Raw genomic sequence first — 22,356 nt, 5'->3', positions numbered from 1 at the left:
CCCAAAGAGAAAAGAGGAAAAGTCAACTGCAGACATGCATCACATCATGCACTGAAATCAAGAATTCTTTCTTAAAATATCTAGTAACTATTCCAGTTTAAAGATTATAGATAGAAGACACATTTTGTTGGTCCTATTGTTAGCACCTCTCAATGCTGGGGGTCCCACGCTGGTCTTTTTTCCTCCAACAAAGAAATTATTGTAGTGTAGAGCAAAACTGGTCAAAAGACTGATTCTTATTGTTTATGCTGTAATGAACAGCATCACTTGTAAATGCTCTCAAGTCTTTAAACAGCAGCTTTCACTATTAATCCTCTTTTTCTGACCACTGCAGTTTATTTACAACCACAAATTTATGTTTAGATACAAAATACTGTCAAATCCGTGAGAGCCCACCCATATTTTCTTAAGATGCCAAAGAAATCATTACACATGAAAATGGATTTATTTCAACAGAAGTATGTCTATTTCAAGAAAACTGACATTCACAGGAGCAATTCCTACAACAGCGAAAGGTTCGGTGTTTTCTCTCCTTCCGGTAAGACCAAAGGCCAGGGATTCCCCGCGACTGCAAAATACTCGGTCACACACGCGTGGGCAAAGCCTGGCACCACCTCAGCGCCCGGACACGTTCGCGAGAGAAAACCGTGAGGAGAGGTTGAGGTACCGCCGGGGAGAAACAAACACGGTGGGAAGCACAGGGGGAAACACGGGGAGAAATAAACAGGGGGAGAAATAAACACGGGGAAAAATAAACACGGGGAAAAATAAACACGGGGAAAAATAAACACGGGGAAAAATAAACACGGGGAGCCCCGGCCGCCGCCTCCCTCCCAGCCCGGGCCCCTCGGCAGCCGGGCCGGGCGAGCGAGCGCTCCCTGCTGCCGGCGGGGACGGCTCCGAGCCCGGGGAAGCGGAGAGATGGGCGGTGAGGTGCCGTGACAGCGGCGGGCACAGGAGCCCTGCCGCCGCAGGAAATGGGAACGCGGGGCCGGGGAAGCGGGAGCAGCAGGCAGCTCCCGGAGGGACCGGCGCCAGGGAAAGCTGAACGGAGGGAGGCCGAGCGCGGCACAACCGAGCGGCACCGCCTCAGCACCCCCCGGGCGGGCGGGTTCCTCACGGAGCCCGGCGGCGACTGGTCCCGCAGGCCGGGCTGGAAGGGGCCGCCAAGGCGGAGGCGGCACCGCCCAGAGGCGCCCCGGGGGCCGCTCCCGCCGGCGGGCGCACAGCGGCAGCAGCGGCAGCACCGCCTGGCGCCGCCCCGGCGCTCACCGGGAAGCACCGCGGCCGCCGCGCCCGGCGGAACCGGAAGCCGCCGCAGCGCCCTCACGGCGGCGCGCGCCCCCGCCGCCCCTTCCCGCCCTCCGGTGACGAACGGCGGGGCGGGGCGGGGCCGCGCGCGGTGCCGCCCCCCGGTATAAGAGCGGCGGCCGGCGCGCGCCGCGGCAGTGAGCGGCGCTGGGGCGGCGCATGCGTGCGGCGGCGGCGCCGGCGGCCGCGCGGAGCTGCGCGACGCTGTCGGGGTGAGTGGCGGCCCCCGCCGTGCCCGCCCGCCGTGAGGGGCCGCGCCGTCCCTCAGGGGAGCGGGGGCGGCGGCGGATCGGGCGGCACACGCGGCTTGGTCCGGCCGCGGCGCTGGGGTTGGCCGAGTCCCGGGCTCGGCGGCGCGGCGCGGCGGGAGGAGGCGGGAGCGCGCTCGGTGCTGCGGTGCTGAGGGGTGTGAGGGGGAGCAGGGCCGGACCCGCCGCGGCTCCGCTGCCCCCGGGGCGGCGGGAGTCCCTCCGAGCGGGACGGGACCCGCCCGGGGCCAGCGGAGCCCGCAGCCACATTCTTGAGAGGCAGCGTGGCGTGCCACGCGTTTTCTTCCCGAGCCGAGAGCGAGCAGAGCTCTCCCCTCGTTCCGAGCTGTGAGTAAACAACAGACCGCACTGCGAGCTCGGGCTCTGCGCTTCGCACTCTAATTTAGGCTGCCTTAATTTAGAATAAACATTTCTTTGTGACTTAATGCCTCATTACGCACTTATGCTGGGTTTTCTGAAATAGCCAGTCTGTGGTGGTTAAATCTGGAGACGCGGCTGTGTCCTTCAGTACTGACAGCAGAAGGAGCAGGCCGGGACTCAGACTGCAGGGTTCTCCTGTCACTGCAGCGCTGACCAAGGGCCCGGTGCAGTACTCTGAACTAATAAGCAAAAAATGTATCGTGCTGGATCTGAAGATAACAGTACCTCTTTACATATGAACTGGATGGGAAAGGCTCTGGGGGCCAGGTGTCTTTGGTCATTTTGGGAATACCTGAATCTTGGTTGTACTGGAATGGCAGGTGAATGATGCCTCTGCAGCACAAACGCACTTGTGAATTGTACTTATAATCTGTTGAACTGCTCAATTCGCCTGTACCATTCACTCAAATTACTTTATGTACAAACTTAGCTGTGTTTCCTTAATAATTTACTTCTGTGGGATAATTTTCTGGATTTTTTTTATAGAAACCTACCTGTTCTTGGTGAAGCCCTGTGCCTGCCATGTTCTGCAGTACAGGACTTATTTCAGAGAAAAACAGTTCCAGTTCTCTAGTAGAAAAGAGAATTAAAACTTATCACAGTGTGTCTAACACTATGGTTATGAGTCTGAGTCAGCTAGAAAGGAATTTTTATTTCCTGAATGTAAGCTGTCTATATTCACATTAAAATTTTCAGGAGGGTGAAGTACCATACCTTAAGCATGCATCTGAAATCTGACAAGCAGAGGCAAGGCAATTGTCTTGCTATTTAATTATTAGTTTTCTACTGGCAATTTACAGGTTACTCCCATTTGCTGTGTAGGACTGTGGAATGGTAGCCCAAATTTTAACTGAAACTCCTTGATGAACTATGGTTCTTTGAATATATTCCAAATAGCTAACAATCTAAATACAGAGTTTGTCTACTGTTCAGTTGATTTGTCTGTTGTATACCCAAAGGATTAGTTTTATTTGCAAGCACCCATGATTTGACTGTTTAGTGATCATAATCTTAAATTCTTTACCCCAGAGTGGTCCACTTCTGATTGGCAGAATGTGTAGAAAAATATCTCTAAGTTAAGAATGTAATTCATTTATACAATAACTGTAAAGAATATAATTCCTATAAATGGAAATGCTGTCTGAGGCCTGTATCTGAGCATGCTTTGGCCTGTGGCTGAGGAATACTGAACTGCACTGTGGAGTTTGGTGCATAGTAAAGAAGATCTAATTATTTATCAAGTGAATAGATTTAAACTAACCTTGTCATGAGGCTGTTTCTGCTAAGTGTTGGTTAGTTAGCATTCATCTTGCTGCAAATACAAGTACTTGAGGGATAAAAACTAGAGAAACAAAATTTTTAACATTTTTTAAAAAGTATTTGGAGTTCTAGAAAGTATATTAACAGTATTTAGTTTTTTTAAAGTCCAATATTTGGAAGACTGAAATACTTAAATATGAAAAGGGGTGGCTCTATCTCAGGTACTTATGTTAAATAGAAAGTCAGAGGAGAAAAAGGAAATTACATCACATTGTCAAATAAGGAACAGCTAGCTGGAGTAGATGACTTGTATTGCAAAAATGTGCCCCTCCTCCTGTGAATTGCTTCTGAGATTTGTTAAAGATAATGTGGTGGCAAGGTGAGCAAAAATAGGTTGTGGATTTAAGGTAGACACGTTTCTTCCCCTCCCAAAAGGGGTAAGCAGGTCTTTTTTTCCTTCCCCGCTTTCCCATTTCTTACAAGAAGTAAATAAGCTCCTTGTCGAGAGTGCTGCCTTTATAAAAGCCGCTGAAAGTTTGTACAGGGGTTCAGAAATCTGTACAGCAAGCTGCTGTGTTCCAAACCCATTAAGTGAAACATGCTTTGGTCTGCTGTGCATACCAGAAAGGTTTTCTTTGTTATGAACTTCACTTGCCTCAAATACCTGGTTTCACTGGGGCTGGGAGAACAGGGAACACAGTAATAAGATTCTGTGTGTGATCGGTGATAGGTAATAGGTTGAGCTAAATATATATGCAAATGCTTCTTAGTTTCTAAACAGAGGATTGCTGTTGTTATAACACAAGTATTTATTAATATGTATCATTTGGGATATTTGCCGTAATTCAACTTACACAAAAATCTCTCCACGGTTCTCACTATGTAGATATGCTGTTTATGGATACACTTGACAATTTTCAGCTTACACATAGCCATCCTGTTGAAGTCTGAAGGTATATTTGGCTTTGTAAAAACCATTTTAAAAATCAATTTCCTCCCCAGTACTTGCTATTATTGATATTTGTTAATACAAGCAGACCTGGGTGGCTACAAGCACCTCCTTTGCACTGTTACCATGCCTTAGAGGGAAGGGTGTCAGTAGCTTCCTAATGCACCAGCAAATCTTGGAATTGCCCTGGCTTGTAACTGCCCTGTAGAAATTACCAGCCATACTTCAGTTTGTACTCCATTTCTCTTGAATAACACCTTCAAAAGTGCTTCAAACTTCCTAAATGCCATAAACTGCATAAGTAGGTCAGACAAGCAGAGTAACTGAAAGCCCATTTTGTGCAAATGAGCAGCACGAAAATGGGAGATCAAGAACGCTTCATTACTGCATAGTGTCCATTTTCTTTAGCAAATATAGTTTGATGTTATTTATGGCTAAGTTGAGATCCTTAAACTTTTAAGGAGGCAGATTTGGGACAGCAGTTAACAGTGAAAACTGTTGATGTTTGTATCTTAATGGCTGACTTTTGCATTTTTTTTTATACCAATTACTAGAATATAATTAATATATACTGCTCAGCTTTAGTAAGAGCACGCTGTCTAAAATACAGATTTTGTTTTCAGTTACTATTCCCATGTCTCCCTCTTAAGATACTGTCTTCAAACAAGCTTATGCATGTTTTAAAATACAAGCACCATTTCTCTAGACTCCACTGAAAAAGTAACTAGGTGGTTTAGTGAAGGCACTACCTCTCTTGATATCCTAGCTCAAGGCTCAGAGGACAGTTTCATAACTCTCTGAAATGTCAAGGCAAATCACCTGTGAATTTGCAAAGACGTCATTGATGAATGAAGCAAGCCTTATGGCTGTATAAAGTGCGCTTTGTTTTTAAAATTGATTGAAACAAGTGAAAATTACCTATTCCTAGAGTATGTAAATACTTAAGTCTGTTTCAGATGTTGAGCTTAGCATTCCAGAGAGATTTCAGAGAGGTGATTGTGCAACTATCAGTCTTGAGAGCTGAGATTTAGACAGCATTCAGAAAGCTGACACAGTAATTACTAGTAGTGGTTTAGGCGTGGGATTTGGTTGAGGTTGGGCTTCTTAACAAGCCCTGCAAGGGTTGTATGTTATCACAACTAGCACGTTACATGTGCTCTCAAACTACAGCAGTTGTTCCCCCCCTCATTTTTTATATCATAATCAATGCCTCATGGTCCTGTCAGATCTTGTACACACACTGAGGTGGAGTACAATCATTTGCTGACTAATCAGTGTTCTGTACCAGCGTTTTTTTAACTTGTGACTTGCATTTGACTTCAGAAATATTGAAATGGATAGCAGCATTAGCTTTAAGTTCTCTTAATTAATATTCTTTCTTTTGTAGATTTGTTGTGAATAGGATCCGTGAGGCACAAAAAAAAAAATCACTGTTCAATACAGCATGAGCTGATAAGATGGATATTTTATTTGGAAATTATGTTGATATGAAGTAATTTTAGAATTGGTGCTATATGTGTACTGTATACTTAAGTCATTAATAAATGCTTAAGTCATTTTAACAAATAGGTATCTCTAGTGTTTGCTCCCCTGAAGACAGTGGTTCTGCTTGCACTTACAGGACTATGTTACTGCTTCCTGGGGCTCTCTGTTTTTATTTAATTTTGCTATTAAATACCTGCAGTTCCTGTTACTGGGAAGGGTCCAGCTGAACTGTGTTATGCAAAAATTCCTGGGGTTAAGCTAGCTTTTAAGGAGGTTGTCTGAGGAGGATGGTCTTTTCTAAAATCAGGAGCAGGACTGTGCAGCACTACATAGAACACTCATTCACTTCTATTAAAGTCTCCTGGCTAAAGTTATTCTGAAATGCCTGCCTAAAATATATTGGATATCTGGCAGTGAATAAAGCAGTCCCACTTCTGTTGACACAGACAGTCAGGATTGAGAAAACCATCCCACTCCCGAAGAGAATGGGATTAGGTCTCACACCATAAACACACAGACAGGCAGAAGCTACTGTTTTCTTAGGATGATCAGTACTGGACCAATTCAAAATTGAAAGAGCTCAGCAGAGTTGTTCTTTCTCAAACTATTGTTTATAAATTGCAAATAGTGATCCTGGATTGCAAACTAATCCTTGGTCACCTGCTTTACTGTCCCTAGTGCTGCTTAGGAGTTTGCCCATCCCTCACGCTGCAGACAAGCATAATGGATCCCAAAGGAAAAGGAAGATTACACATCTGCACAGAATGCCTGGTTTTGAGCAGATTTACCATGAGCATAAGCTACTACCTGTGTCTGTACTGCATTTTCTTGCAGTACCACACTGTGAAGGGATTTTCTTGCCTTGTTTGCCGAGCCCTGATACAGCCAGCCCTCAGTTGTTGGTTGACTTTTCTTTAGATGGAATTCTTTTGGTGGAGGGATATGGACAAATTCACATTAATATTGTAAGCTCATAGTATTGTTTCTCAAGAGAGATACAAATTAAACTGTTTTGTGTGGGTTTGGTTTGGTAGGTTTCTTGTATGTTTTTTTAAACAGACCATGTTGCCCTTGCAGAATGTAGGATATTTGTGTAGATGAAACAGAGACGCAGAGAACATATTTTTTATAGCCTTAGACTTAATTTCTCCTGCCTTCAGAATGCTGACTAATTTTATATGTCCCCTTCCCCTCCCTGATGAATTTCCTAAACAAAGTCCTGTGAGTCAATTTGTTCTGTAGACTGATTACTTACTCAATATAAAGCAATTGCCAACTTATTTTTTCTGCCATAAATGGGCAAGATAAAGCATTCTTCATACATTCAAAATAGATTTGAATGCAGCCCAGCAGTGTCAGCTGAGATTATTTCAAATCTATAGATTTCCAATTTGTTTGAAATAGGTAGAAGACTTGAGGCTGTTTTAAAGTATCTTAATGTTTAAGTTAGTTAAAAATAGTTACTGTTTTATGTAAAAGAAGTTTTAGAATTCTAATTCGAGTAGTCAGCAATTCTGTTTATTAGAGCAAAGGCTGTGGAAGATAATAGTTAGCAGCACAATAGGCTGTTACATGTTGGTTACACTGGAAGCTAAAATCTTTAGCAGAAAGATATAACTGAAGGCAGCTACTGGAAGGTTAGATTGCTCTAGAAAACTTTTTTAAAAAACTTTTTTTGCATGAGTAACTAGTAGTTTATGTTCAAGAACTGAAATTGTAGGATATATAACTGCCACATGTCAATACCTTAACATATTTTTCCTTTTTTTTCTGTGCAGTGTAGTTTGTTAAGAGAACTTAACCCGTTTTGTACTTTAATTTTGCAGTCAGACTCAAAACAAGAAGCTTGGTCTAGTTTTTCAGTTGGGAAGTATTAGTACAAGAGGCCTTTCTACAGAGCTATTTAATTCCTTGAATACTGAAATTTCAGATGAGACATGGAACAACATCAGGTTTGCATTTCTGATATTTGTGTCCTCCCTTTTGCAGGGAATGAGAACTGCAGGAAACCTGCCAAGTCCTGAATACCAAGGGTTGTGAGACATCCTCAGAGAGCACTGCACGATGTCAACTGCAGGAGTTGCTGCTCAGGAGATGAGAGTCCCCTTAAAAACCGGATTTCTTCACACCAGTCAAGGCATGGGCAGTCTGAAAACCTGCTGGGGTACCCACAGTGGATTTGAAAAGTGAGTGAGGCTAAAATCTATCTATTGCATCTTCAAGTCTATGAAATTAGTGCTACGGATACTTGTGCCAGTACAGACCTACAGTTCATTTACAGTGAAGGCTTTTTTTTTTTTCCCTGTTTTTTAGTACTTTCTTTAATGTGGACCCTATAGCAGTGACGTATAACTTGAACCCACCAGCCGAGCACCGTCTGCCATCCGCGGGTGAGTACGAGCCCAGCCCCAGCCCGTTGGAAGGGTCGGGAATTGGTGTCGGGAATTGGTGTCGGGAATTGGTGTCGGGAATTGGTGTCGGGAATTGGTGTCGGGAATTGGTGTCGGGAATTGGTGTCGGGAATTGGTGTCGGGAATTGGTGTCGGGAATTGGTGTCGGGAATTGGTGTCGGGAATTGGTGTCGGGAATTCGTGTCGGGAATTCGTGTCGGGAATTCGTGTCGGGAATTCGTGTCGGGAATTCGTGTCGGGAATTCGTGTCGGGAATTCGTGTCGGAAACCCCCGCGGGCCGGGCCGCGCTGCCCCCTGCTGGCAGAACCACTCTGCAAACACGGGCGAGTTAAACACACACACACACCCCTCCCATTCGCCTTGTGCATGCACTTTTGATTGAAAAAACATACATTTCCGTTACATTTTTGATGGAAAAATATTTGATAAACAATTAATTGTTGTAGTCTTACGTTGGGATTTTGTAGCTCTCGTTTATGCTTGGGGTCTTGTGAACTACCTCATTTAACCGGAGCACTGGTCTAAAACAGTAAGATAATCAGCTACTGTCTTAACTAATGCATAAATCCACGGCCAGACGTGTTCTGTAATACCTGCATTTCACTGCGTGGAGACATTAAGCAGACATTACTTACTGTTGCATTAGAAGGAATTCAGTATGCAGTGGCAGAGTCATGTTACTTAGAAAAGAGTCTCTAAGAATTTCTCACCTTTTTAGGTCACTCTTCCAGCCAGGCTTCCATGAATGACCACGTTGCTGGAAGTTGCATCCAAGTCCCATCTCAGAAATCCAGTCCATCTCCTGTAAGTCCCAAAAATGAGCAGCCAGTTTCAAGGTACGACGACCATCTCGTTCCTGGCTTTAGTAAACTGTCATTAACCATGGGCTGTGTTTCTGAAGAAACTCCTCCTCACATGCCAATAAAAAATGGACCAATTCAATTTCTGTCTGCATCTTCTAATGATCGCAGCTGCAGGCCACTACCCCCTCTGCCTATATCTGAAGACTTTACAGATGAGGTTGACAAAGAGGTAGAATTCCTGACTAGCTCAGATACTGACTTTTTGTTAGAAAATTATGAACTTCCTCCTTTTAAATCCGGTGCTCCAAGCCGTCGGAGCTTTAGGGGCTGTGGACAAATCAACTATGCTTATTTCGATGCTCCAACAGGACCAAAACCAGAAGATGCCAACCCTACCCAAAGCCTAAATGTGTACATATCCAGTATTTATCCTCCCCCCCAGCAGCTGCATCGACGCCTGCGAAGGTCCCATTCCGGGCCAGCTGGATCTCTCAATAAACCCATAGTAAGACTAAGTGGACACTTAAACAGGTCGTCTCCAACTTCTGATGAAGACAAACCAGAGATTCCACCGAGGGTTCCCATCCCCCCACGGGCTCTCAAACCAGACTACAGAAGGTGGTCAGCAGAAGTGGCTTCCAGTGCATACAGTGATGAAGACAGGCCTCCCAAAGTGCCCCCTCGGGAACCTTTGTCACGCAGCAATTCCCGCACCCCCAGTCCCAAAAGCCTCCCATCGTACCTCAATGGGGTTATGCCCCCCACCCAGAGCTTTGCACCTGATCCTAAGTATGTCAGCAGCAAAGCTCTACAAAGACAAAACAGTGAAGGATCTTCCAACAGGGTCCCTTGCATTCTTCCAATTATTGAAAATGGTAAGAAGGCCAGTTCAACGCACTACTATCTGCTACCAGAGAGACCTCCGTATTTGGACAAGTATGAGAAATTCTTCAGAGAAGCAGAGGAGAGAAGCTCTAACACTGAGGTTCAGTCCTGGTCTGGTGACTGCACAGCCACCTCAGCCCCAGTAAAACTGGACTCAAAACCCAGAATGGACATAGGTGGTCCCCTGAAACGGAAACACCTGTCCTATGTGGTTTCCCCTTAGTGTCTGGGAGCACAGTCTCAGCTCATTGCTTGGGATGGAGCTGAACTTTATCATGTTACAAAGTTCTTGCGGTTCACAGATAATGAAGTAGGAGCAGTTTGTCCTCTGAGAACTGAAAAGTGGATGGTAAAGTCCTCTTATGCTGCATATATTCAATATGTTTCTTGAGACTTTTCTTGTCTTGGTATGTAAGCTGAAAACCTACAAAGATTCCACAGAAACATGGAGGGATAGTAGTCACAGTTGGCCAGTTGTATGCTACCTAGATAAACATGTTTGGTAGTCAAAATTATTTTAAAAATTTTTAAAAATCGATCTTTGCTTAAGAGTCACTTATAAAGCAGACAACAGACCAAGTAATGCAGTACAGTTTTTGTAATAGCTATTTTCCAAAATTTATTTTACACAGTAATTCTACTGAGAACAGACTGTCCTCTTTTACTAGGATATGTCTTGTAAGAAGGTAAATGTGAGATATGAGACCCACTTCAAGACTTGGCAGGCATATTGGAAGTGCATTTTGAAAGATTAATCTATCTTACAAATTAATTTGATGCTAATAGACTTTTAAAGTGAGTTAGATTTTGTGAATTCAGTTGCTAGACACACTTGGCTCAATTTTGCAGTTTTTCCTAGAAGAGACTTGGACCAGCTATTGCTAAGCCTCTGCTGCTGCTCTTTTCCTGCTGGATCCTAGAAATGTGTGAATGTGTCCTGAGCAGCCACAGGGCTGCTGTTAGGTAGGCAGTACCAACTATGTGCTCACCTAGAGTCTGAAATTATGGCTGTATTAAATACAGAAACACAGCACAAGCTGGTCTTGTGTTCTGGTTTCTGTTCAGTATTTTAGGGGAGGAGGAGGAGGGTATGAGGAAAAAACATGATTCCATTTATGAACAGTGTCAGTCCCATCTCTTGCTGCTTCAGATGCTGCTTCTTGCTGTTTAATTTTCCTCACTGTGCCTCAGCCATTCACTGAAGTTCACTGAGGTGCCACCTTGGCAGTTTCTTGTGCTCGGTTTGGTTACATTTATCCTCTCACAGATAAGCACAAGAGAAAGGGTGCTCATTAACAGGGGTATAGAAGAAGATGAATGTGTTCCTCCTAACAGAAGTAAACAAGGTGTTTACAGTTTAAACTGCTGAATGAGATGTTTGAGCTATTTTAAGCTTACTTTTTATTTGTTTTAGTACAAACTAAATGAAGGTGAAATACATGCTATAGAAATGCACTGATATTTCTGCATTGTGTACAGTATTGAATAAAAAATAATTCACTTTGTATTTTGAATATTGTCATGTCTTGAGTTTAATAAAGTTATAAAATACTTATTTATGATACATTTTGGTTTTTTGTTTTATTGAATAGTGCATGCAATTGCATTTTAATTCTGCATTTTCTGGGAAGTTCAAAGTTAGTAATGTTAAATGTGCAACAGATGTTGAATTCAGCTTGCATTTAATTAGAGTTAAGATTTCTGCAGAAGCATTCAATAACTTACATTGCATACCATTAATTTTAATTCCACCCTACTACCTGGTGGCATGGTATCTAGTTTTGTGCTGACAATAAAACATCCTGTAAGATTAAGTTTATCTGGCCTAACATAATTAATGATTTTGGTTTTTTCTAGAGTCACCTACAGCATGTTAGCCACCATCATACAGAAAGGAAAAGGCAGTTGTGTTCCTGTCTTCAACTTCTCACCTGGTAAAAAAAAGCATGATTAAGAGGGGAAAGAAATTGTGAATACTTATCACAAAGAAAGTGTATTGCACCACAGTATGCAAGCCATGGATGAGGTTACTGATAGAAAGCATCACACAACAGCCAAATCCTCTTGCTGTGTATGCAGGCAAATATTTGCCTTGATCTGGCAGTGTGGATGTTCCTGTCACTGGGCTTATTTCAGAATAAAACAGGGTAGCAGCCTTGGAATTGTACTGACGTGAAAAATGTCAGATGCAGTTTTTCAGTAATGCCCAATGCCTTGGCTCTTACCCCTTGGCGGATTGCTGAGATTCATTTAGGAAGGTGCTGAACACCTCCTGCTGTGCCATAGCACAAGGAGCCCATGCAGATGATAGGCTTCAAAACATAAACAAGTTACCTAATCCTGTGCAAGGCTTTCAATTCATACTCAGCCTGCTGAAAGCTCTGCTTTCCCTCCACCCCCTGGATTTTTAGAAGATGAAAAGGTAAAATCTATACTTAAAACTGCTTACTTTTAAGGGGAAAGCTGCAACTTTAGGACCCCAAAATAATGTGAACTCTCAGTTACAGCATCACAGCTGCAGCAAACAGATTGACACTGCCAAGCTGCAGCTCTTCCCTTGTAGACTGTTAGAGCTGGCACAGACTCAGCAGTTGTCATTCCAGTAGAACTCCACCTAAACCCAAGTAACTGCCCTACAAATCTCTCCTGGCTTTTGCCTCTGGGTCCCACTCCATTCCTGATACTCCACATTTTTTCCTTAAACATATCTGGTATAAAATGGGGTTATTTGTTACAGTCCAGCCCTGCATTCCAGCATGTATTTTCACTTCTGTTAGCAGTAGAGGTGCCCTAAAAAACATCCAATGTAGCAGCAGAAGGTTTTTCACTTGAGCTGCATCTGTGTACAAGCTATTATCATATTTATAGTGCTGAAAAACTTAAAGCCATTATAAAACTTGTGCTTTTGAATGGTCTTACATAATCTTTTCTGAAATTCCTAAAACATTAAGACATAACCTAACCTCCATGTGTTTTGACCCTAGGAAAAAAAAATGCATTTGCTGAAGGTATTGGTATTGGCCACTTAGTCCTGAGTATTAAAAGAAAAAAGTGACTGTAGTGATGTTTGCTTTCCTAGTGTGAGCTGTGTCAGCTGACTTACAGCACAATGTTAAAGTTAACATTTCAGAAGTTAACCAAGGAACTGCTTGGCTGTAAGGAGGCATTCAAACAGGTTACAGAGCCCACATGGCTCTTAAGTACAAGGAAAGTAACTGACAGGCAAGTCTTACAGTGTTTAGGTAACTTGACTGTTTTATCTTTAAAATTCTGTAGTAAAGAGGTCTCACCGAGGACTTGGTCCACAATTCAGTGGTTCTTTTTGTGAAGGGGTCACTGACAAAAGCAGGTGGAAGCTTTGCACATACTCTTAGACACCAGATTCCTGTGCTTTGGGAATCAGTCTGCATGATCCAAAAACTATTTCATTTTCCAAGTGAGTAATTAGCTGTAGAGCTGTGGGGGAAGCTTTGCAAGTTCTGGCCAGAAGACATTTCTCTGCTCATCCCCTGGCACATGATAAGACTTGTCAGGACACAACATGCTTTTGCAACAGCCTGATCACATGTTTGAATATTTAAAGTTTGGATTCACTTGAGCAAGGCCTGACAGCTTGCCTCTGAGAGCTAGATTTGACTGGAATAATCACACTTCAAAGCAGTTCCAACTTGATAAACTGAAGTTTGGAGAGTGCAGGAATTTGTGTTAAAGCAGGGAAGAAGTGTGTGTGTGTGGAAAGGCACAGCCTGCTGATGGAAGGAGCGGGTTCCCCACGCTGCTCCCCTGCCCTCAGCACTCTCCTCCACGCCTCAGGAGCCCTGTTGTGACCACCCAGCCACGTCAGGGAGGACTCTGGTGTCAGGAGGCAGCAGCTGGGCTGGGGCAGAGGGGGTGTACCACCATCAACTCCAGAGGCTGGATCCAGCACACCCTACAGAGAACCCGGGATCATTGGGATGTGTCTGGCAGCAAATGGTGAGAATGGGAGGAGAGTGCTGGGTGACCTCTCCCCCAGGCTCAAAACCATTGATAGCACAATGAGTAATGACTGACAGCAAAAAGCATCTGTTACATTCACCCTGGGCAAGGGTTGGTGTTGCCTGGTGCTGCTTGGCTGCTCTGCTGTTTGCAGAACACCCTTTCCTTGGTGAGTTTGACTGGCAAATCAACCCAGAGGAGCTGAGTCTGGCTGGTAACTAAAGGAAAGGATGTTTGCCGCAGTATAACTTTTCCTGAAAAGAAGAGGCAGTGTTGGTACTAGGTGACTTGAAAAACCCATTAGCTTAACTTCACCATATTAACTTGCTGTTAAACAGATAAAGTCAGTAAATAACACAGAGCTGTAGCTCATCAGCAGCTTCTTTTGCATCACAAGAGATAAACCAGAAAGTAAACCTGATCCGGAAGTATGCTGATTGACGACATAATTACATTCTGCAGTCATTTAAATGTACTGATTGTTGTTGCTGCCATTAAGAGTTTTCCATTCACTCCCAGACTGCAGCAGGCACAATTACTGCCATCCTGAAACTGCACAAGAGCACCCAACAACACCGCATGTGCTCCTGCTGCAGCCTTGGTTTTGTTTTTAAACAGTCTGCGTGAAGTGTTAAGTTTGACATGAAAAAGGAAAGCATCCTTCTAGTCCAGGACAAAGACACCAATTTTGCAAGGGCAGGTACTACAGCAGAGTAGTTGCTGATGGTGTTCAAACCAAGTCTTGTCAAGAATTCACAGTTAAGATGATGGCCAGATCAGTCATGGTGGAATTCCCAGCCTTCAAACTCATGATTACAGACTGTGGCCCTTATAAACACTTTTAATATTACAAGCTGTACGTTAAATACATACTCACTGGATTATGTCAAGAAGGAAATTGGAGATGAAGGCAAACCCTCATTTTATCTGCTTGTAGGCACTCTGCAGTTAGGCAACCTATTGATTTTCTCTGGGTGTACTCAATGTTCCTGGGGTAAACTTTTGTTTTTGAAGTAGGCTAATCTTACCATTTCCTGTCAGCTTGCTTTTCAGAACAGTTTGTATTCACTCAAAACTGAAAACATACAGCAAATGCTCTCTTTCACACAGCTTCCTGGCACTGAAAATCTAGCACACAACATTTAATTATACTTATTAATATTCGTTAAATAGCACTGCAGAAATTTCTGGCTGCTGAGCTTGTGATTAGCATTTGTAAACTGAAAGAGGTGTTACCCCCACCCATCCTGCATCGTAATTCAGGCCTTGCATAATCCCCACCCAAATGCCTATTTTCATCCACAGAGCTCATTATTTTTTCTGAATCATACATGGAAGCCACACCCGTGATTGCTCATATACTGTTGCTATATTATTTATATATTGGTGTGCACCTTGATCCCAGCTGCGGTTAATTTTGGAAAAGGTGTTAGGTATTCCAAATTTTAAATGGCATGCCACTGAAACATGGGAATCATGACTGCTATTCATTTCCTTACAAAGTGATTCAGAGGAAGAGATGCTTCTTTCTGAAGATTAAAACTGTCATCCACAAATTATTAACATGTGAAAGCCACAAAGTTAGAAAAGTGCAAATACACTGCCATGAAGCACCAGGAGGAAAACCATGCCAGATAATCCCACCATACCCACCCTGAATCTGCTTAAGGATGCTAATTATTCATCACATTGAGCTATAATAACATACTAAGAGGCCCTCCATGCACAAAGTCTCTGGATCAAGCATGGGGTCATCAGAATAGCTTCCCCTGCCCACCACCTACCCAGCTGACCAAGTTCCTGTTACCTGTAATATTTATTTTACTTTTGTTAATGTGTTTTTTTCACAACTACTACAAGGACAGGATCTGCACTACCGACTGCCCTATGGAAGGCAACTGGAACACACAACCAACTCTATAAAACCTTGCAGTGGTGAGGTGTCAGGCTCTCCAGGAACTTACCAGCTTCAAGGAAGTTCACACAAAGCTCATGTCATGTTGAGTCCAGCTGCTCCATGGCAAGGTGCAAGGGAGACACCAGTGAATAGCAAGTGGGGCTCTGACAGGTTGCTCTGACAGGATAGCCTTGCACTCCTGTATTGTCATCTACGGGCTGTTAAGCAAGGTCCAGAGGAAAGAACCATATTAGGCTGCACTTGGTGATTTCATTGGCCACACATCATGTTGATAAGTTATTCAAGAAAAGTTTTCTTGCATCCCAGTTGCACACCCCAGTACTTAGAGCTTAAGCAATTGAAACTGGGACTGGGCTGTGATGCAGAATCTACACAGCAACAGGCACATGGCAGTGCAGAGGCCTCCAACAACGCAGGGCAGAGGTGAGATTACACACCCTGACACGTTCTGTTGCTCATAGGATTCAATTGCTAGTGGGAGGGAGGGTTGTCTGTTCAGAGTAACTTCCCATCATGATGAAAAAACCCAGTGAATGAAAGTAATTGCTTCATTCAAAGCCATGGGGACAGACAGCTCCACCTGAGACATTTCTAAAAATGGATGCCAGCAAGGAGAATGCCAGTAAGCTCCTGCCTTACACAGAGGCTGAGGGAGAACTGTCATGAGGCTCTGATGAAGAATGGCTTGCCTGAAGGAAAGATGAGCTGGTTAGTTCCTGAATTCAAGTTAAATGGTTTAGTGCTATTGTTTTGTTAAAGGCTGACAGGCTAAACACGCATATTGTTAAGGGTGAGGTGACCACGTGAGGACATTTTCTTCTGCAGTCAATCATATCATGGCCAGTGCTGGATGCAGTACACAACTGTTCCGTGGGAATAGCCAAGGACTCCCATCACCCCACAGGGAATATTTCACTGGAGGAGCAGCCCTCTCCACTAGCGGGCATGGCCAGCAGTCCCAGCTGAGCTGGAGGTGCCACAGCACAGTGCACAGGGGAGCTCCAGACTGCTCAGCCTCTGGGCTGCTGACACCTCACAGGCCACTGCAGGGTGCCCTGGACATGCTGCCTCTCGCAGGCCACACTTCTGCTGTCATCTGAGCTTAATTGGACCAACTTGATCAAAAGCAGTCTCCACGATAAGACAGGATGCTATTGCATGCCCCGGAGCAGCACGATGAGTAAGGCAGCTGTTTTACAAGCAGTTCAGTTCACAATTTAACACCTGAGCTTTATGTTGGGCCAGCCAGTCACTCACAAGGGAGCAACCTGTGCAACACAATTGCAGAGCCCTGACTTTCTCCAGCAGCACAGCAGGCCTGGAGGATTTCATGAAACTGCATATTCCCCCGAGAGGGGCTGTGCAAAGTGACCCACAAGTGGCCAAGACCCAAAGCTAGAGAGGACAAAGCCTCCAGCTCCTCTTAGTGACCTATGGAAATGCCTGTGGACAGCAAGAGCAGGGCAGGGGAGGCTCCTCTGTTCTCTTTTTTCTCTGCTTATCTTGTTCTGTTCTCCTCATTATGGGTGATTGGGACAGAACCATCACTGGGCACCAGCCAGGGAATGTCACCTTAAGTGCCCTTCCTTTCTTTTTGAAATTATTATTAATGTTCTTAATGCTCTGTAGTTTTCCAAAGAGGAAGGAGGAAAAAAAAATTTGCTGCAGGGGATTTATTTGACAGTTGCCAGCAAAGCTTGTGTCTCTGTGAGCCCATCCAGGAGCTTAGAGCTTCATTATTTCTAATTTCCTAGTACAAGCCTTCATTTACCTTTTACATGATGGAAAGGAAAGTAGTCCTTTGCAAAACACTGTGGAAGAACAACTGAGTAGTGTATCAGATGTAGTCACGAGAAAAGTCAGCACAGATAAATGCATCATCAGTTGCTAGTTCTCTCAGAGACTGCAATTCCCCACCCAAGAGCAGATTTCCTGTGAAAAATGCAAACAACAGTGCTGTGCCCATCAGTGATCAGACTCATCACCACCCAAGGCAGCAGCTGACTTCCTGCCTGTCTGACTTCAGTGTGAGAGTGCTTTTTCCACGTCATATACAAAATAACACAGGAGAAATCTGCATCTGAGACTAGAGCTGCATGCACGTGGGAGCAGCAGTGTGTTTCTTAGGAGAACTCACTAAAACTCCAAAATATTTCAATGCACAGAAGCAGGCAGCTCCCAGAGTTGACACTACTTTAGAGTAGAATGTGTGCAACTTTAAAAATGAAATTATATGGTTCTGAAATGACATAGAGACCATTCTGACAGCATAACTCATTAGAACTTAACAGCACAGAGAAACCAAACAGCTATTTTGGAGAAAAGCTGTAACTGTGAAAACCTCAATAGAAAGATGCCTCTTTGTAGTACAGAAATTCTGAAAATCCTGAATTCTAGCAGCAAAAGCCCTGAACATTGTCTTTAAGAATGAAAGTAATTCCAACTAAACTACAATGCAGGAATTATCCTTGTTGCCAGGTTTAGAGCCAGCAGATGATGCTGCATTGCCCAGCACCAAATCCCATTTTCTCCAGGAGTAAACACAGTGGGACTGGCTGCCAGGGAGCAACAGCAGCAGCTTCTCCCCAGTGGCAGACAGGGATCAAAACACTGGTGATGGTCAGCTAGAGCAGGACCCTGCAGCAGTGAGAGGCACAGCCCTGCAGGACCTGAAAATGGAGATCTGAGCAGGTCTTGTGGATTTACAGAATCATGGAATCATTAAAGTTGGAAAGGACCTCTAAGATCAACAAGTCCAACTGTTAACCCACCACCACCACCACCATTCAACCATGTCTCAAGTGCCATATCTGCACATTTTAGAACACTTCCAGGGATGGCGACTCCACCACAGTCCCTGGGAAGTTTGTTCCAATGCTTCACAACCCTTTCTGTGAAAAATAAATTCCTAATATCTAATCTAGACCTTTCCTGATGAACTTGATGCCATTTCCATTCCATTCCAATTTCCAGAGATGGGGCATACACAAATTCTGTGGGCAACTTGGTCCAGTGTCTGACAAAAGAATCACTGAGGAAGCGAAGTTTCAGCCAGTACGCCAGTGATCAATCACCCAGCAGCTCTAAAGCCAAGGGGCAAGTCCAAAATCAGACTGGGAAGCCTCCTCAGCAAGTCAGGTTCATCAAAAATCAAAGCTACACCCAAGCACAGCTTATCTGGAGCTCCTGGGCCATGAGCAGAAGGTGCTGAGGAGGTCCAGGTGTGACTGGCCATGATGAACTCTCAGTGCCCAAAGCTGCTGCTCAATCCTGAAAAAACTGTATCAAACAAGGTGTTTGAAGGAACGATGGTCACCACTCAAGAAAATCTTCATTAGGAACTGGCAGCAAATTTAGACCAATACTTTGGGTGTCCTGAAGCAGTTTGTTTGGAGCATGTAATGCATTTAACTTTGAAAGATCTATCAAAACCCTGAAAATTGACTCTGGGAAGTCCTGGTCAGAATACAGGGCAGCTACCAGTGGGGAAAGGAACCACCTTGCTTTTCACTAAGTCCTGAACAGCAAATCAAAACACAGAATTAAAGAAAATTCTGTTTGCTAAAAGACTGGACAGATTAAGTCAAAAATTACACTTTCAATTTATGCTCTGCTGCAAAACAAAGATCTTTATCTGGGGCCATACTCAAACTACAGAGTTAACAATGAGAAAAATCCTCTTTCCAACACAAAGCAGACAAAATTTTAATTGGACAAACAGCTGCAGAAATTGCCATTTGAACTCAGAGGACTCCTTTGATTCAGAACAGCAGCTCTACAAGATTGCAATGAAAACTGGGAATCCCAAAGGAAATTCCACTATAACCACCCATGAGGAGAAGATAGATGCAATACTTTAAGGCTATTTCTGAACCAAAAACACACTTGAACTGCAGGCAAGTTCTGTCTGTGGCTCAGAGGTGCTGCCAGTGTAAGCTGTAAAAATAATTACACCATCAATATTTAGAAATCAGAAGGACTTGCACAGAAATGTCCCCAGTCCTGCTGGGAAACTTCCATCAGCTATGGAAGACTTTAGTGCTATGAATGTTACACAAGTCTCACTAGACTCAACTCTGCTCTTTAGAACAGGAGTGCTCGCATGAGATCCTCAGACAACTTTTCTTCTTCCTGCCTCTACCATTAGTGGAATGGCCTGGAATTAAATTGTAAAAGTACAGAAGTATCTACATGACTTGGAGGGCCATAAACCCTATGTAGGAAGGAATTATTTAAGGTTGTAGAAAGGGTATAATTAGACGCTGTTAAATGAAGTAAAGCAAACGAACAAGCCCAAGTATAAAAGCTTCCTCTCAATCTTCCAGCACACAGAACAATCTTGTAGGGAGCAGAAAGGCTCCTAGAGCTGCTACAGAGACTGAGTGTGACACAGAGCACTGCAAACCCTGACTGCTGCACCCCCCAGAGCAGCTCTCAGTACTGCTCAGCAATGTGGAAGAGCTGTGTTACCTAAAACACAGCATCCTGTTTTTCCCAGGTCTGGATTCAGTTCTGGAGCCTATCATGTGTGCCAGCACTGCTCCCAAATGGTGGCTACAAAAATACAAGCCAGAAATGCTGCCTAGTCCCTTAAATAATAATTTACTGTGGGTGCACTCAGGATACAAAGACCTGGGCTCAGTTCCCTCCATCTGGGCTGTGTGGCTGGGCCTGCTCTGCACACAGAGCTCTGCCAAGTGTCCACAGATGCTCCTGGAAGCCAAGGGTGAGGGCTGCCCTGTGATGCCTCCACACAGGACACTGCTGACTGAGGAGCCTGGCCAGTGTCTGAGGCAGCAGCACTGCAGGGATTCCCACAAGCTGCTCCCTGCCCCTGCACTTCCCTGGATGCTTCTCAAGAAGTGGCAGGAAGAGGCTGAAGGCCAGATAAATTGTGTCAGCAAGGACAGCCTGTCCCTTTTTGCTGTTCTTCCCAGAAAGCTGTTGATTTCCTGCCAAGTGATAATGCTGCAAGAACTGTAGAATATCCACTGAAGCTCAGAGCAGAGAGTGTTGTCAGAGCTGGGCTGTCAGCAGACAAACCAGGGCAGCAGGGAGGCACATCTGCTCTCATTTTACATATTTTCCTTTCTTTCCATACCACATGCAAGACCACATTCTAAACACACTGAAAAATTTTCTAAAATTTTGGGCAACAATTAATTAATTCAAATTAATTCACCCAGTGTTTCATTGGTTATTTTTCAAGCTTAAAATGTTGCAACCCATGCCCTACTAAAATGCAGTCTCCATATAACAGCAACTTATCCCTTCTTCTGAAGGTAGAGTATGAGAACATGAATGACAGTATGGATGCAGTGCTAGGGATTTTTTCTGTAGCTGACATCCTCCTACTTCTCTGTGTCATACTTATCTTTCCAACCAAGTCATGGGTTATCCAGGATGCTGGAAGACAGGTACTTTTTATCATTTTGGGATCACTGTTTATGTTTGCATCATGATGCATCTTTTTGTTGAAAGAACAAACAAAATAATCAGATTAAGTAACCATTTTTTGCTCTGATAGTCACTGTGGACTTCATACCAAATGGTAAGAATATACATAAATGGCTAGCAAACTGTCCAAGGCTTGTAATTACTGGATGAAGCATATTCCCTTGTGTGCTTTTACAGCTTTAAGTACTAGTGTACAGGCTGGTTTGTATCCATTATGGTTCTGTTTGTCTCTACCCATTTTAAAAGTAAAACCTCTGTCTCTCTAGAAAAGCATTCCTTCTCTGTTGCTGAGAGGGACATATTCCTGAGACAGGATTTGCTCCTGCTCACAGTACAGTGCTCTGCACTTCACCTTCCCCTTTTGGAAAGAAACTTGTAAAGGACTGAAACAAAACCAGCCTGATCACTCTCCATGTTTCTTCTGCCTCTTCTTCAGTTAGAAGCTTGTCAGTCTGAATGAAAATATTTCTCATCGCTGCAAGTATTCACTGATGGCTCCAGCATCTGTGCCCTCTTGTGTGCATTCCTGCTCCTAAGCCATATAATACTTCTCAATTCCCTAAGAGAACTCGTTCTCAATGAAGCATTCAAGCCCACAGAACAAGCAGAATCAGGAGGAAAAAAAACCTCACATTATTCTTGAGAGATGATCCGAGGCATAGAGCAGATGCCAACTGGCTGCCTTCTCATCAGGAAAACAACCAACCCCCAACCCCTCCAGCTGCCAGGGAACAAAATGCTAAATGTTAGAGAAGAGTGGATGCATTCCCTTCAGTTTAAGCTGAGCTCAGTGGCAGCAGATACCCAATTACCACAGGTTCTAAAACGAAAGCTTGTGAATAACAAAAAGGCAAAAAGTTTCTAGTGTACAGGAAACAACGAGCAGAAAAGTACCTCAGCTCATCTTTTAGCAGCAGGTAAATGAGGATTTTATGAAAAGAGATACTGAAATGTCAGAAAAAAAGCATTTTGCCAACTGGAGGCAACTTTTGTTTTCCCTAGAATCAGCAAACTCCTTCGTAACACTTACCATGAGAGTAAAATTAGCCTAATCTTAGTTCATACTAACTGAAAGACCAAGTTAATGACACAGAAAGAGAACCCAAGTAAATTAATGTTTTCTGGACATCTGCAATGTAAAAGGTTGAGAACAGGGTCAGCTGTAATGCAAGCAGCACTACAATATTTTATTTACCAAGTCTTTTGCTG

General features: G+C 43.9%; 1 protein-coding gene and 1 long non-coding RNA gene across 2 annotated transcripts; one reads left to right on the top strand and one right to left on the bottom strand.

Moving 5' to 3' along the window:
- The first annotated feature begins 1,394 nt into the window (after nucleotides 1–1,394).
- ERRFI1 (ERBB receptor feedback inhibitor 1) lies at nucleotides 1,395–11,358 on the top strand. The gene is made up of 4 exons (XM_002195288.7): nucleotides 1,395–1,523; nucleotides 7,684–7,880; nucleotides 8,008–8,084; nucleotides 8,825–11,358. Exons 2-4 carry the CDS (start codon nucleotides 7,759–7,761, stop codon nucleotides 10,015–10,017), a joined length of 1,392 nt encoding a protein of 463 aa, XP_002195324.4. The 5' UTR covers nucleotides 1,395–1,523; nucleotides 7,684–7,758; the 3' UTR covers nucleotides 10,018–11,358.
- LOC140680435 (uncharacterized) lies at nucleotides 10,708–17,941 on the bottom strand. Its single transcript, XR_012051716.1, has 2 exons — nucleotides 15,737–17,941; nucleotides 10,708–11,725 (listed from the first exon to the last, which is right to left on the bottom strand). It is a non-coding gene; the product is annotated as an uncharacterized lncRNA (long non-coding RNA).
- Nucleotides 17,942–22,356: the final 4,415 nt, after the last annotated feature.

Source organism: Taeniopygia guttata, chromosome 21, assembly GCF_048771995.1.
Source record: "Taeniopygia guttata chromosome 21, bTaeGut7.mat, whole genome shotgun sequence".
NCBI classification, from domain to species: domain Eukaryota; kingdom Metazoa; phylum Chordata; class Aves; order Passeriformes; family Estrildidae; genus Taeniopygia; species Taeniopygia guttata.
The sequence above is the reverse complement of the archived record's forward strand: the minus strand, read 5'-3'. Positions and strand labels throughout refer to the sequence as shown.